The sequence below is a fragment of the Ursus maritimus genome, unplaced genomic scaffold, assembly GCF_017311325.1.
Source record: "Ursus maritimus isolate PB19 unplaced genomic scaffold, ASM1731132v1 scaffold_6, whole genome shotgun sequence".
Lineage (NCBI taxonomy): Eukaryota > Metazoa > Chordata > Mammalia > Carnivora > Ursidae > Ursus > Ursus maritimus.
In genome coordinates this window covers 22631665-22647301 of record NW_024426774.1, presented here as the reverse complement: position 1 = coordinate 22647301, position 15637 = coordinate 22631665, and the positions used below count along the sequence as shown (strand labels likewise).

Sequence of the window (15637 nt, the reverse complement as noted above, 5' to 3'; positions counted from 1 at the left end):
AATACTCATCTAATCTTTAGGGAAGGGAGGATTGCATAATCTATAAAACAGATGGAGGAAATCACAAAATTTTTAAAAATAGATTTGACTACCTAAAAATAAAATCTTTGGTAGAATTAGAAAGCAATTGATAGAAGTATTTCGATTTTGAATAAAGGTTAACATCTTTGATAAAGTATGTCTACAAATCAAAAAAAGATAAATATCAAAACAATATGTAGATACAAATGGGCAAAAGACACACACAATTCAGAGAGGAAAAAAGGAAATGAATTAATAAATACTTGAGAAAACACTCCACTGTGTTAATTATCAGGTCGGTAAATATAATTTAAAAGATTCTACCATGTTTTACCTTAAAATCAGTGGAAGTTCTCATTTTTTATCATACTCAATGTTGGTGAGGGTGTCTGATGCATTCTTGCACAATGCCGGCTCCTTGATGACTGGAGTGACACGTCCGGAAGTGTGCAAGTGGACAGCAGGTGCCAAGAACTTTTTGGTGTTCGTGTTCTTTTGACCTAGCAATTCGATTAGAACTATCCTAGATTTTACTAGATTACCCTAATCCTAAATTTGAGGAATTTGCCCTAAGGACGTTGGCCTTTTAAAAAATGCATCCCGGATTTAAAAGATGTGCATCAGAGTCTTTTAAATATTTTAAGAATTGAAGACAATATGGAAATGATAAGGTAAATTGTGGCACAACTACTCAATGGAATGTTTTATGGCCGTTTCAGATGTTTCTACGAGCACAGAAAGTGTTTATGCTATAATGGAAATTGCGAAGACAGTCAAGGTTCAAAATTGCATTTGAAATATAACGGCAATTATGTAAAAGAAATCTAAGTACAGAAACTTGACAGGAACGAAAAAATAACCAGCTAACCATGGTTATCTTTTTCATGGAGCATCACCTGTGGCTACGTTCTCATCTTCTTTATTTTTGTTCTCCATATTAAGAATTCTCAATTGTGGAAAAATGTGTAATAAAAAAATTTAAATTTTACATCTGTGTATGTGTGTCCCTGTATGTGTATATATCTGTGTGTGTGTGTGTTCGTGTGTATATGTGGACCCGTATGATCTCTTCTGTCCCGTGCGCAGGTCCTTCGGCGTGCTGCTGTGGGAAATATTTTCTCTTGGATACATGCCGTACCCCAGCAAAAGCAACCAAGAAGTTCTGGAGTTCGTCACCAGCGGAGGACGGATGGACCCACCTAAGAACTGCCCTGGGCCCGTGTATGACTCTTTTAGGAACATTTCTATGAGTTGCTAAGGATACTTTCTCTTTTCTAAAAATGCAGCCACACATAGGTTTTTTTTGGTTTTAAGATAAAAGGACAGATGACTGACCTCCTTTAACAAGCCCCAGGATAGGAGTGTGTCTGTGACTTCAGTGAGGTGGGTTAGTCTTCCGGCCCCTCGAAAGCAGTAATGTCATGCCTGAAAGGTTATCCTCTGTCTGGCTGGGGACTGGGGACTCACCAGGCTCACACTCCTCAACACCTCCTAGGAATCTGTGTCCCGGACTCCCCCCGTGCAGCCCTGCACCATCTGTCTTAAGTCTCTTTTGACTCTTTCCATTCCCTGCGTTTTCTGCCGTCCTGTCTGGCATCCCTCACCTCCTTCCCATAAGCGAGGCAGATGGGAAATATAATTAGAATATTCTTCCCCAGAGGTGACTTTAATTCAGAAATGGAATGAGAGGAGCCATATTTCATGTAAACACCAGGATGTCTGTTAATGAGCTTTGGTGTTCTAATACCTTCACACCTGGGCACGATTCCTTGGCCCGTCAGCAGAGGGCAGCAGATGCCAACCACATGGGACCCAGATGCGTTGTCTCTAAGTGCCACCTGTGGTCCCCCTTAGAAAAGTGCTGGGGAGAATGTATTCATCCCTCTTTCTCCTGGTTTTAATTAGCGTGTTTACTCTTCTCTTAGATACCGGATAATGACCCAGTGCTGGCAACATCAGCCTGAAGACAGGCCCAACTTTGCCATAATTTTGGAGAGGATCGAATACTGCACCCAGGTATAAACATTTTCCCCCTTGACCAACCAGCATTTATATGGAAAAGATGGCAAATACCAAACTGTGAAATGAAAGTGAAGCCAGCCAGAAAATATTAACGATCACGAGAGTGATTGTTGATGCATGAAGTAAGATGACTGGTACCTCAGTTTGGCCCATTTTGTAAGTAAACACCAGTTTCTGCCTCTTCCTTTGCCAACACATGTCCCAGCTGCAGACACCCAGTCCTGTTAGGGAATCGCTTCAACTCACAAGTATGAACTAAATCCCTACTGGGTAACTAAGGGATTTTTAGACAAAACTGGAGCTTCAGAGAAGTATGGGAAACACAGACTCTCAAATGGTTTATAGTGTGGCTAGAGAAATAATTTTGTGAAAGAATGAACAGTATATAATTGTTAAACTGGATGCCCAATGGTAAATATTAGAAGGACTCAAGGCAGGAACGAGGTAGGCTGGAGAAATCTGAACACCACCAATGGCATGAGTAGCGCGTCTGTAACACACAAATCACGTGTGCTGTATTTCATTTTATCCTCCGTGAGGTACATAAAATATCCCCATTTTCCAGATGAGTTGAGGCTTGCAGAGGTTTTCCAAGCCACATGCTTTCCTGGCAGTACCACTGGTCCCCGTGCGGATCCTTCTCCCATTTCCTGCCTCTACCTCAAGAGAAGAGGCTGGAATTCATTCTCCCCCCACCCAGGTCTGTGCATGGACACCCGCTCTCCCCGCCCCCCAGAGGAGCCCCTCAGCCTACACCCCCAGCTGCCCCTCAGGGACACTCCCTCCCTCTGGCAGTATCTCCTCTCCACACATCGGCTTCTTTCCCTCTCTCAGCTCTCATTCTGCCAGGATATGTAACTCTGGAGAGTATCTCAGAAGTTGGACAATGAACCACTACCTCCCTAAATCTCATCTTGATTGTGACAGAAACCATATATATTTTTTTTTTCAAGCCACCTCATTCGTTCCTAGCACCACCGTCCCACCCTTCCAGCTCCTTCAGCTCAGAAGGGAGGGGACTGGCCTCTATCTAGATGGACTTCATTTGTCAAGTTCTGTGGGGCTCTTTCAGAGAACTTCCTGTCCAATGAATGGCATTTTAGGTTCTTATGTTGTAATACTAATGGAATATACCCACTTAACTATATGTACTTTGGAGTGATTCTTCTCCCAAGCACAGACTATCCCTCTTAAAATAAGCAGGTAATTCTGTACAAGCATATTTTGAATGACTCCCCATAGAGAATGAATAATTAATGGGGAAGGAACAAAAGAATAAGAGAATCAGAAGGTAGTTGTTTTTATTCTTATACTCTTTTTACTGATGAATACTGGACCAGCATGCTCTTCTGCTACACGGAAGCAATGGGTTTCCCAATTTGCATTAAATATTTAAGAATTAAATTCCCCCAAGTTTCTTTCCACAGATTTTCTTCCAATCTCTGGCAACTGCTTCTGCTTTTCTGTATTACCGTCCATTGCTGTAAAAATGATCTAGCACAGAGCTGGCTTTGTAAGTGGTGTTCCTCACAGCACTGCCGTCCTCTCTGGGCTTCACAAAGGGTCTGGTCTGATGCACTCCAGATACGGAAGCGTTGTGCTGTCTGCACACAGAATGACACGATGACGTTACAGGAAACGTGATCGCCAATGCAGCCCACCCACCTATGGTGAAAGTGGAAGGGGGCTAGGAAGAGAGGAGGCAAACCTTGTGAGCCAACGCAGTGTGTTTCTCCTCCCCTCCCCTGTCCCACGTGTGCACACACACGCACTTGGAGTCACAGACTTTTCTTTTCAGCAGAAGGAATTTTATTGGGAATAGACTGGAATAATTTTGTAACTGATTTATAGTTTTTCTAAATCCATGAATCTCTAAGATTTGCCCAAAGGTGGTCTCTGGAAAGCCACTCCCCTGCGCCAGGCCCCTCTAGACTAGTGCTGACCCTCCAAGCTCTTCGAGGGTGAGGATGACCTCCCACGCATCTCCTATTCCCCGGTGCCTATGAATTAATATATTCCCAGTAAGCTCTGAATGGGCTCCTCATCTGGAAAATACGTCTGGATGAGCCCAGCGCTAAGGTACCTTCCAGACCCAACAATTTGGGTCTGGGATTCGACCCCTTAATCAGTTCGCTTCTCCCGCCCGTAGGACCCGGATGTGATCCACACGGCTCTGCCCGTAGAGTACGGCCCGCTGGTGGAGGAGGAGGAGAAGGTGCCCGTGAGGCCCCAAGACCCGGAGGGGATCCCGCCGCTCCTCGTCTCTCCCCCCCAGGCTAACCGCGAGGAGGGGCGCGAGCCGGCTGCCCCGCCGCCCCTGCCTTCCGCGTCCTCCGGCAGAGCCGTGAAGAAGCCCGCGGCGGCCGAGCCGTCTGTTCGAGGCGCGCGGGCGCCGGCCGTGGAAGGAGGACACGTGAACATGGCGTTCTCCCAGTCCAACCCGCCTTCAGAGCTGCACAAGGTCCAGGGATCCAGGAACAAGCCGACCAGCCTGTGGAACCCCACGTACGGCTCGTGGTTTACGGAGAAACCCGCCAGAAAGACCAATCCTCCAGCCAAGAAGGAGCGCCACGAGAGGGGCACCCCGGGGCGGGAGGGGAGCTGTGCTGTCGCCCCTCCCGCGGCGGGCGGCCCGCTGCCGGGAGCGTCTGTGCTGCTGGAGCCGTCCTCGCTGACGGCCAGCGTGAAGGAGGTGCCCCTGTTCCGGCTGCGCCACTTCCCGTGCGGCACCGTCAACTACGGCTACCAGCAGCAGGGCCTGCCGCTGGAGGCCGCCGCCGGGGCCGGGCGCTACGGGGACAGCCTGCTGAAGAGCCGGCCCGCGCCCTGAGCCCCGGGCCCTCTGCTCCTGCCGGGGAAGCCGGAGCCCACGGAGGGTCAGGCCGCGGCTCCTCCGCAACCAGACACCGAACGTCACTTTCCATTGTGTGCCGACTTGTTTTGAGCGCCCCATAAACAGCCCTGTGTTCGCAACGCTTTCGAAGGAGGTCTTGCGCATGGGTTCCTCTTACTCTTTCAAACGGAGAAGACCTCGTAGAGACAAGTGATAACCGCAAGGCCCCGACGCGGTTGCGGGTTTTGTGCGTGGCTGGCGTCCACGCCCTCCTGCTTCTCTCCCGGCGCGTGGGCTCTGCTCCCCGGGGTTAAGCCCCAGCTGCTCGCGTGTCTCCGAGCTGGAGTCATAGGGGTTTCCTGAGCTCGCGGGTGTGGACCCGGACCCCTTGAAGGGGGGAGGGAAGGAGATAAAGGAGTTACTTGTGGCGAGCTGGCTGGGGAAAGACGCCCTTTCCTGGGAAAGGAAAAACCACAGACGAGCTGAGCTGTCCCTTTAGGTGATGTCTGGCTGCCTCCGATTGTGCCGATCGGCTGATGATGGTAAACACGGGAGGAACAGTTCTGGTACAATAGAGAAAATGCGCATGTGCTCATCTGAATGGAAAGCAGATATTCAGCGTGCTTTGAGTATGATAAAGACCCAGTCCGTCCAGATCCAGAGTCAAACAGCCTGTCAATATACCTCATGCCTTAAGAAAACCCTCCTACTAAAGGAGGACTGAGCGCGAGGCTTCCTACTGGGTTGAAAACTCAAGATTTGAATTCTTAATTTAAAACTTCCCACTAATTAAAATCAACTCTGATCATTTAAAAGCAAAAAGTGTAAGCAGCAGTGTGGTACATCGAAGCATAGACACATGTCCCTTCATGGGCCTAAGTGTCGATACATCCCAGGCCAAAACCTTCCAACAGTTTCCACCATGAAGGTTAAGCACAGGGACGTTTCTGCCTGCAGTGGCAGGCGGGTCATTGGACGCCCAGGCCCTCAGTGGTCCTGAGAGGCGCAGTGTCTGCCCTTCCAGTGTCCACCTACCTTCGTCCTCCTGCAACATGTGATCCCAGCGTATGTGGGAACACTGATTTGCTCACACAGACACAACGGCCTTGGTATAGCTACCAAATGCAGATGGAAACAGGACTCTCCCTCTGGGTGGCAAAGGAACAGCGGGGCACTGGAGTGCGGAGCTTGACATTGGCACGTGAGAGTGGGGGCTCCGAACTTGGGTTTTCACAGATGACACTGATTTCCAGGAAAACGAACTGGGAATGGGTTAAGTTTTACACACACGTACTTATGCAATAATGCTTTATCGGTGACCTTGCATTTCAGTCTTTCTTTCTGCTTCTCCTCCATTCCTTTGCTCAGCGTCTTTCCTGGTGGTGGCTGTGCTGAAACATGGCTTTGGGAGGAGAGCATTTTCCATGACTTGCTGGCTCTAAGCATTCTCAAGAGAAAGGACTGTATATATACCCACCTTTTCCCCCACCTCTGCACACTGCCCTAGGTCGCAAGTATCGCTGTGGATGTGGGAAAGCCATTCCGTTCCAGCCCAATACTAGACAAGGGTCCATTCTTTCTGAGGCAGCTGCCTCGCCCCGCTCAGGGGTCCTGCACATCTGTAGAAGCACTCATACCCTGGACACTTTTCCTTTATCCTAACCTGCAGAAATATTGTCACCAGACCACAGATGCTGCTGAAAACATCAACGAAGTCATCTCTAAATGACTGTATCAGTAACGTTTTGGCTCATGCCGGGCACAAAAGGAAATAGTCTAATGAGATAAACATTAATTCATAAACCACTAGCGGGGCCCAGGAATGATACGTTGAGAAACACTCTCCTACAGGATAATGACAGAGGAGCTGACAAGAACAGAGAAGAACGACTTCATTTCCTATCTGTAACACCAGTAACCAGTTAAACAGGGAGCATGCTACACCGTTAAATAGCCAAGTCTTTATTGTCATTAATGGGGAAAAAAATTGTATCCCTTCCTCTTCTTAAAAACCACAAATCCATTACATTTTCAGGTTGTGCCTTACTACCGCCGAGTCTGATGTGCTGATTCTAATTGTCTTCACTGGTAACAATTTTCATGTAAATGATAGTCAAGTCTTAAAAGCCTGTATACGCGGATAAGTGAATAAACAACTCCACACTGAGATATGACCTCAAGACGTTTCATTTAATTCGCTGTAAGTTCTAGGTGTCACCAGGACATTGACCTGGGCTGTCGTCCCGTGGGTATTGCTGTAGCCATATGGTTGTGGCAATTCATGTAGATGCTGGGATACTCTTATTGACTCTGATAGAAGAGGCCTACCTAGAGCATGAGCAGGCACAGAGTTTCTAGAAGCCACATTAATTAAACCACAAGCTAGAATAATGATGTATATTCCATGTCTATAAAGCAGCTCACCAAAAGTGCATAACCGCGCCGCTAGGGAACTGGCCATTGGTAAGGGAATGGCCAGTTTAATCTGTGGCACCTCAAAATTATAGCAAATTTCAAAAGGGTGGGAATTAATTTTTTTTAAAGACTATGATTTACTTAGTGGTCAAAAGACCGGATTCTCTCCCAACTCCCCAGATTGTGAGTCCTGGCTCTCCTCAGGGTATCGGACCCGGGTGGCTGTCCCTGTGTCTCCATGTACAATGAGGAGAATGGCTTCCCTTCCTCACAGCCCCTCAGGGAGATTCCAAATCATTTCTAAGCACAAGCACTCCCTCGTACACCTCTTCAATTCCCAAGTGATTTGGGCTGGGTGTGGGGGAGAATTTCAAAAGTCAGAATGAGCCTGTACACCCCTGCCTCTCTACCACCAAAGCTCAGTGGGGGTTCTTGCACCCCCGCCCCTTCTGGGCCTCTGGGTTCTCCCGTTGGCGCCATGTTTGATTTCATCTGTCACTTGTGTAGTCACAGGGGCAAGAACCCTACTAGCACCCAGTCCTTTTCAGCTCAAAAGAAGGTAAAGACTCCACCACACTTAGAACTGTTTAAATGTTAAAACAAAACATCACAGAAAGGAAGGTATTTAATCAGCTTGAGTAATTAAAAAAAATTTCTGGCATCTTCATATAATACTCGGCAAACTCTCTAGCTCTAAGTTATTATATAGCTGCAGGTGAACTTTACTCCACTAAGAAATTCTAAGTGATCAGGCTAGTTTAATAGACGTTCTCCAACAACAGCAGGATTCACATTCACGTGAGCTTTGGAGACCTAAAAACAAGATGCATGTGAATTCAGACTACCCTTGATAACAGACTCCCCATGACAAGACTCATAAAACCATATGAAGTGTGTTGTCAATCTGTCTTTAGCTAATGACTTTGTAAATGGGTCCCCAAAGAACATACAATTTGACTTTCCTAAGTTCACTGCAGCAGATGGTCCCCCATGTTGTGCGAACATGCGAAACAAAACCCAGCATTCCCGTAATCCTCCACAGGATGCCCTAAAATAAAAGAGAATTATAGAGAACAAACAGTAAGGCTTCTATTAAGATTCTGTTTTCCTTTCGTATTCTGAGTAGGTGTATTTAATTTTTAATGAGCGACTCAAGTACAAAGCTATTTTTAGCTCTAACTTTAAAACACTGGAAAAGCTCAGTGTAAGAACAGACTATTACATACCACGGTGGGTGGGGAGGAACATGAACTACAACCACGACGCTAAAGCAATGCCTTCCCCCTCTTTGGCATTCAGTAGATGTAAAACGAGGGCACTACCCTCCCTGTAAAGATGGCACCACCAGGCCAACCTGAGAAGGCCCAAAAGCACCAGAGTCCGTGTGCGTCGCTGGCCCCACGTTCACTTCTCAGCTGCCTCTGTTCCACCCTCGCCAGCTATCTCCCTGCTCTGTCCATCTACCAAGGCTCCTGCCTCCTTGAAAGTAATTACAGTTATTTATCCTGCCGTCACTCCAATGCTTATTCGTAGGCACGTGGCAGCTGGTATTAGGTTGAAAGGCAATCTTATTAAATGAACTCCCTTCGAAACCTCAGCAATGAGTGTATGTTAACAGCCTCTACAATAGTTAACGTTCTAAGAGATGTTATTTGCCGAGAGAGATGAATATCAGATGGATGAAACTTCAGCTGATTATACTACTTTGGATGGTTTCGCACTACTTGGTATTTGAGAGACAGCAGGCAGACGGAGCCAGGGCAGGGGCTGGGAGCCCCAGGTGCTAGACTGCCAGTGCCAGCCCCAGTGACTCCAGCAAGTTCCGTGAAGCCTCACTTTCTCATTTCACAACATTAACCGTCTGGTCTCAAAGCCCCTTCCAACTCTGAGGTCAATGATTCTATGAGACTTCACCGCTGTGTAAGGCAAATCCCAACAGGACTGGTGTGTGGGTGCATGTGTGTCCTTTTCCTTAATCTTGGCACCTTGGCTCTTGACTCTTCATGCATTTAGAGCCAAAGCCTATTAACTCAGTGCACCATTCCAGGGAGACAAATTATAGTCTTTATACAGAAGTAGACCAGAAAGAAGTTTAGTATCAGTTATCTGTTTATCCTATTCAAAGATCTCTTTAACAAATCATGTATTAACATAGCAAAAAAGTTAACTGGGTGGTTTCCTGAAAGCAGCAAAACTGCAGGACTAGGACAGCCGTGTCCGCTCAAAGACCTTCAGCGCCATAACTCTCATTGCTCTTTTTTAAGTCTGCTACAATTGCAGACTGACGGCAAAGTAGAATGATAAAACTTATCTCTGGAAGGTTTGCCACACCTGATGTTTCATGACAGGTCTCGTACTTCCTGTCCATCATCAATGTGCACCTCCCGGTCTCGATCCCCAGAGCCAGATACAAAGCCCAGAATAAGCCACAAGTTTGGGACCAGGAGGCATCCGCAAAGTCGGGCATCCGTAAACAAGTGTCACGGTGCCATTAGGATAAGGAATTCATTCATAACAGGACTCCTCTCTCCCGGCTATACAGGATTGGACAGAATTCCTCTTTTCAGGTTTATAGACACACCCACAGTAACTGGATGGCAATTTTTTGAACATGTTGTAAATAATATAGCTTTATAGTGGGTCTAGAAATAGGGAATCCCCAAAGAGAGCCCGTTCAAATATCCCACCGAAAGATCAGATTGTGAAGACTTGCAGGCGAATTTTCTACATTTTAGTACTTCTAATACTTGAGAAAAAAAAACAATTAAGGCCCTTTTGCATTATTCCAAATAATATTGATGGAGTACTTCACAGTTCTCAGAAGAAATCGTGATATTAAAGACAAACTCTTCGGGCACACGTGTGCACGCGTAAGCAGCTAGTGAGGTTTCGTACAAGGCAGGAAACGTGCAGAGCACCACCCGGATTCTCCTTGGTCACACACATGAAGGCAGCATGAAGTGAGGCCTCCTGAAACTTCATGCAATTTCTTTGTTCCCTAAACTCTATTCCCTTCAAGAAAAGGGAAAGACCACTTGAGAAAATTATAATCTTTTTAACTCATATGTATAATCGATTGGAACTCTTATTAGAAATTTGTTTTTACTAGCAGGTTCAATTAAGGGGACTGAAGTTTGACACTTTCCTCTTCTTCTCTGTTGTCTCTAATACAAAATCCACTTGCCTGGCCATCAATATGGGACATTTTGTGACCATTACAATGCATCTTAAAATCCATCTTAAGATATTTTTTCCAAAGATGCTGGAGGGTAACACCTGTCCTTCATGACGAGAACTTTGAGGAACAGCCAGTGTCTGGAACATCGTGGACCGAGATTTAAGCTGAACCTCAGAAGTCATATTAGAAAGCAAAGAAAGAGAGTGCTGGAAGCTTTGTGTATGATTTTAACATGACTCATTTCTTTGTCAGTCTGTTTTGATCTGTCAGGTGAAGGATAATTAGTTCAGTCCGCAAGAAGGGAAGTCTAGTTTGAGGAAAGCCAGCCTGGACGCTGGTGGACTGGAGTTGAAAGAACTTAAGCTCCAGGAGATTGGCTCGAGCTAAGGAGGACGCAGCGTCTGGGTATTTACACTTCCTACATGTTAGAGAGCCTTAAAATTCAAATGCAGCGCAGTACGAGTAGATGTCTGAGCCTATTTAATTTCATCTATCCAGTTCAGACAGCTCTGACAGCACACCCAATTCCGAGACCACATTCCTCGAAGAAGCCGCAGGGGTGTGCAGTGACACCGACAGGAGCAGCGAATTTGCCTGTCTGGGTTCGTTTAGGACTTTCGAGCTGAATTTACGCCAGCTTTGTGAGCATTCTTTAAATGAAACTAGTGATCTTTAGGAACAGATTCTAAGCTAAGAGCCTCAATTTAAACACCTAAAATACCTTCGCTAACATAACTCAGAACTCCACGGCCCCCCGCAGCACCACCACGACCCCCACACTTCCCTGGGTAGTAAATGATGAAAATGCTGAAACCTGCTGCTTTATCGTGAAAATTCTAGTCATTGTAAGATATTCTAAAGGAACAAGAGGAAAATGAAGGCTCCCACACCTCTTGGTGCCCTTCTCTGCCAGGCAGAGGCTGTAGGCAGAAAGTCAGCTTCATTCCTACTAAGCATAATGACGGTACAGCAAGGTCAGTAACACGTGCCCACCAGCCATATAATTCCTCCGCATACGCTTTTTTCCCCCTCCCGTGAAAAGAAGCATCAGCAAAAATTTTGGTAGAGGAAATCCTTTTTGCCTATGCAAAGGCATCATATTCTGCTTATAATAAAATCTTCACGTGTCCTTATTTAACTTGTTCGACCTACAAGCATCTTTAGGAATGTCCGTTGTATATTCAAGCAGCTTATATGTCACATCGTTTGTAAATAAGAGCCTGTGTATCAAGGAATATTATTAAATAATTACTAAAAATATATGTGACATGTGAGTTTTGTATTAACTACTGTATTTGTATTATAAGTATAGTGAAGCACAGGGCATGAAGAAAAATAAAAAGTACATTCTATTGGCTTGCAATGTGGTGATACATAGTATGTCTCAGAGTCAATCATTTAGATAAAAACCGTCTGGTGAGTAGTTACAATCACTAGATCCGTTTCTTAATTAAGAATGATTCTTAACACATTGGGTCTCTAGCCACTGGTCAATGTGGCTTAAATAATATTACCACATATTCTAAGTGGATAGGTCCAAAATGAAACTCTGAAATAAAAACGCTTGGCCCCAGAGACCAAAGCTGTGCACACTCAGTGTTTGACCCTACATATGACGATGTTCTCTGAATTACAGTCCTACCAAAAGAGAAAGTCAAAGCCGTCCCCAGGGAAAACACGGGCAGGTGGCTCCGGTGACCCTGCTGTTCCTTCCTCCCCTTCTCTTACCCAGCCCCTGGCATCTTTCTTTCTCTGCATGTCGCTGTTCTGGGGGAAAGTTAGACTCCCATGATTCTAACCTTCCTTGTCCTCTTCCCTCCCCTACCGAGCACAGTTACCTGTTCCAGGGCCTGGTCTCTTGAGGCCACCTGTCTGAAGCTGGTTAGATATCTCTGCTTTGAACCATCAGTGGCTTTCATTGCCTCTGTTCATTCAACAAGCATTCACTGAGCACTGACTAGATGCCGGGTGTTACTCTAGGTGTCAGGGGTAACGCAATGAACCAGTCAAATCCGTCCCTGCAGCTAGTGAGGGAAGAGAGAAATAAGCAGCAAAAAGTCTAGCATGACCAAGAATGGTACATACTAAGGAGAAAAATCAAAAAAGAGTGGCGGGGGGAGGTGGGGGATGGTACACAGTTCTGGAGAGGAGGGTGCAAGCTTCTCAGACCAAGACTACAACGTCTGAGTTCAGAGTCGGCAAACATCTGCCTCTGAATACTTTTAAGCACTTAACAATATTCCCACCAAGTTACCCTAAAGTAAAAAATAAAGCTTTGTAGTAGAATGTAGGTAATTATTTATATGGTTTTTAAATCTAAATTCAAAATAGTCTATCCTACGCGAAATAGACAAACGAAATCCCACTGGTATAAAACAAAGTGAAGCAATTTTAGAAAACTCTGGAAACCTGTTCTTCTTCTCCTAAATGGCTCTCTGTCCATCAAAACGATAAACTAGGGGTGGCTAAAAACATAACCTGACTTGCTGAGTAGAAAGCATGATACTTTTTAAGGCTCTAGAGGGACAGGACAAATCCAAGTCACCGTGGTAAGACAAAAACAAAGTTAAGCACGAGGCCCGTGCTCCCTGAGTTACTGAGAGAAGAGGAGATGCAGGAAGGGTAATGACAACAGCCCAAAACCAAAACAGCTTCCCTTTTTTTATTAGTAAGAATTGAACTGTGAATGACATTCAATAAGCAAAACACAAATGGAGACACCTGACTTGTATGTATACGTAAACACACACATTATACGGATTTAATGACCCTACTCTAAACATGAGAACAACCGTTTCCCTGACCTTAGAGCTGGCATCACTGTTTCCGAGAGCATTTCATATTGAACAGGAAGAATTATGGATACCCAAGTTCAGAGGAGTCATGAATTTCATATTAAGGTATAAACAGAGTTTTAAAGAAATAAGCTGTATCATAAAATAAGTTTACTTCTGAATTGCAATACAGGCATTTTCTTCAATCAATAAAAATACTCCTTGATTATAAAGCAGCCATATTTTGCAAATGTCTATCAGGAAAATAGCTCTGACAATATTTGAAATACCACACTTCTTTTTAAAAAGGCAGCAAAGCAACAGAATTTAGATTTTAAATAGTATATTGCAAAATAGTTCAACATATTATTTCTAAGCACAAAGCGAGATACTTTTATAAACTGTTTCAATATTTCTGTGTAGCTTAAAGGCTAAATATCTACAATAAAAGATAAATCTTTACACATATAGGACATAAACATCAAAACATACCCACAACACAAACATTTTACATTATATCACTATTTTGAAGCTCAGTTTGTTAACATGTGCTCAAAAAGAAATACAAAAACATGATACAGTCCTGTGGCTTTGTAACAGGCTGAATTCTGCGACAACTGAAAATATAAAACAGCAAAGAGAGCAAACACCAGTTTTATGAAAAGAACCAAAAACGTCAAGAAATCATAAACATTTAAATGAATAACTATTATATTCTTCCTAACACATCTTAATTTACTCTCTTCTCTTAAATATAATTTTTCTAAATGTTTTTCATATCCCAGGAAGAAATAATGGCAAATTCTCCACAAAGATGAAAGTGCATTATGTTTTAAAAGTGCTTCGAGTGTTTTATAGATATGCCCAATGAGGAATTAGACAAGTATGTGCAGAACATTCCAATTATGACTTGAATTCATAAACCTAATGATGGGGTTTTGTAGTTCATCCAGCCGAGGCAAGTGCCAACACAGAAGAAAAATCTGTGATTACATACTTTGTACAGAGGAAAGAGCACAAGCCATGGGTCAGGAGACCCCCATTCTATCCTGAGCTCTGTTCATCAGCTAGAGAACCCGGGTAAGAGAAGAACTGCTCTAGAACTTCCATTCCCCTCTCTGGCAATGGCTGAGAGGCTCAGCAGAAAAGCCTCGAAGGCCCACCCGACTCCAGAGTTTTAATATTAGCTCTAGATGAGGCATTCCTGAAAGGGCAAATCATTTCACAAAAAAATATATATATATATGAAAACTACGCTAAGCATAGAGCCGCTCTTCTCTTATTATACTTATTAGTACAGAAAGAAAAACTCCAAAAATACTTGACAGAAAAAGGTACGTGAAGGTCATATGTGAACCAAAGCTTGTGAAAACTCTCACAATGAGAGCGGATGAAAAATCCAGTATTATGTGCAAAAATGAAACAGTAAGCAACATCAGTTGGTTACCTAATGGCACATTTTTCCCCCTAAGTCTCAGAATCTTCTTGGCTCTAAAGCTTTAAAAGCTCTTAAAAATGCTTACTTTGAACTTGTTTTAAGAGAACCATGGTTCCCCGAGCTCAGATTTCTAGCTTTCCGAAGGAGTCTCTGAATTGTTAAATTGGTTTTTTAGGAAGATAAGTCTATTTTCAAATCGAAACTAATGGCTAAATAAATAAACCACTGGCCATGGACTCTATTTTATGTATGTATACGAGCTCGCCGAACACGTCAGAAGTTTAGCTCAACAGTTCTCATCCACGAGCTTCGACCCATTTATTCCCCGATAGGTTACTCTGCTCGGCCTGACTAAGACCCCGTGGTTCGGCTTACAGGTGAAATAGCGCGTGTCACCCACGGCTCCGTCATTTCTCCCTTTGGCGCTTCGAAGCTCAAGTCCCAGCCAGATCCCAGAAGCAAAGTCAGTGGGGCCCACGTACCTCACGGTCCCCATCTCATTGGAGCTGGTGAGGAGGACCTGGGACCCCTCGTGCAGCTTCACGCTCCCTTCCAGGCCCCCGGTGCTGCTGCTCCAGCTGCGGCGCAGGGCGGGTCTCGATCTGGTGGGGGAAGGGCGAGGCCGCCGCGTCAGCAGGAGCCCGTGGGCGGCGGGCAGGCTCCGGGCCACACCGCGCTCACCATCCGTTAGCTCACAAAGCAAACCACCGAACTTTACATCAGAAACCAAGCAAACTGCGGGCCTCAGAGGGGAGGGGGTGGGGGGATGGGATAGACTGGTGATGGGTGGTGGGGAGGGCACGTATTGCATGGTGCACTGGGTGTGATACGCAACTAACGAATCATCGAGCCTTACATCGGAAACCGGGGATGTACTGCATGGTGACTAACATAATATAATAAAAAAACATTAAAAAAAAAAACCTGAGGGCCTCAGAGGGGAGGGGGCGGGGGAT

General features: G+C 45.1%; 2 protein-coding genes across 5 annotated transcripts in view; one reads left to right on the top strand and one right to left on the bottom strand.

Moving 5' to 3' along the window:
* The window catches only part of ALK (ALK receptor tyrosine kinase), a 674923-nt gene extending 667256 nt beyond the window's left edge, over window positions 1-7667 (top strand). Inside the window, exons 27-29 of the mRNA XM_008700561.2 lie at window positions 1108-1242; window positions 1947-2037; window positions 4193-7667. Of these exons, the coding sequence (XP_008698783.2) occupies window positions 1108-1242; window positions 1947-2037; window positions 4193-4873 (907 nt within the window). The 3' untranslated portion in view covers window positions 4874-7667. The remainder of the gene's footprint in view (window positions 1-1107; window positions 1243-1946; window positions 2038-4192) is intronic.
* The window catches only part of CLIP4 (CAP-Gly domain containing linker protein family member 4), a 71721-nt gene continuing 59411 nt past the window's right edge, over window positions 3328-15637 (bottom strand). For 2 of the 4 annotated variants that reach the window (XM_040623049.1, XM_040623048.1), the window contains 2 exons: window positions 15164-15283; window positions 3328-3647 (listed from right to left, as the gene is read on the bottom strand). In XM_040623049.1, the coding sequence (XP_040478983.1) occupies window positions 3512-3647; window positions 15164-15283 (256 nt within the window). In that variant the 3' untranslated portion in view covers window positions 3328-3511. Of the gene's footprint in view, window positions 3648-13117; window positions 15284-15637 lie in introns of those variants that run through there. The other 2 variants (XM_008700270.2, XM_008700269.2) reach the window with 2 other exon arrangements.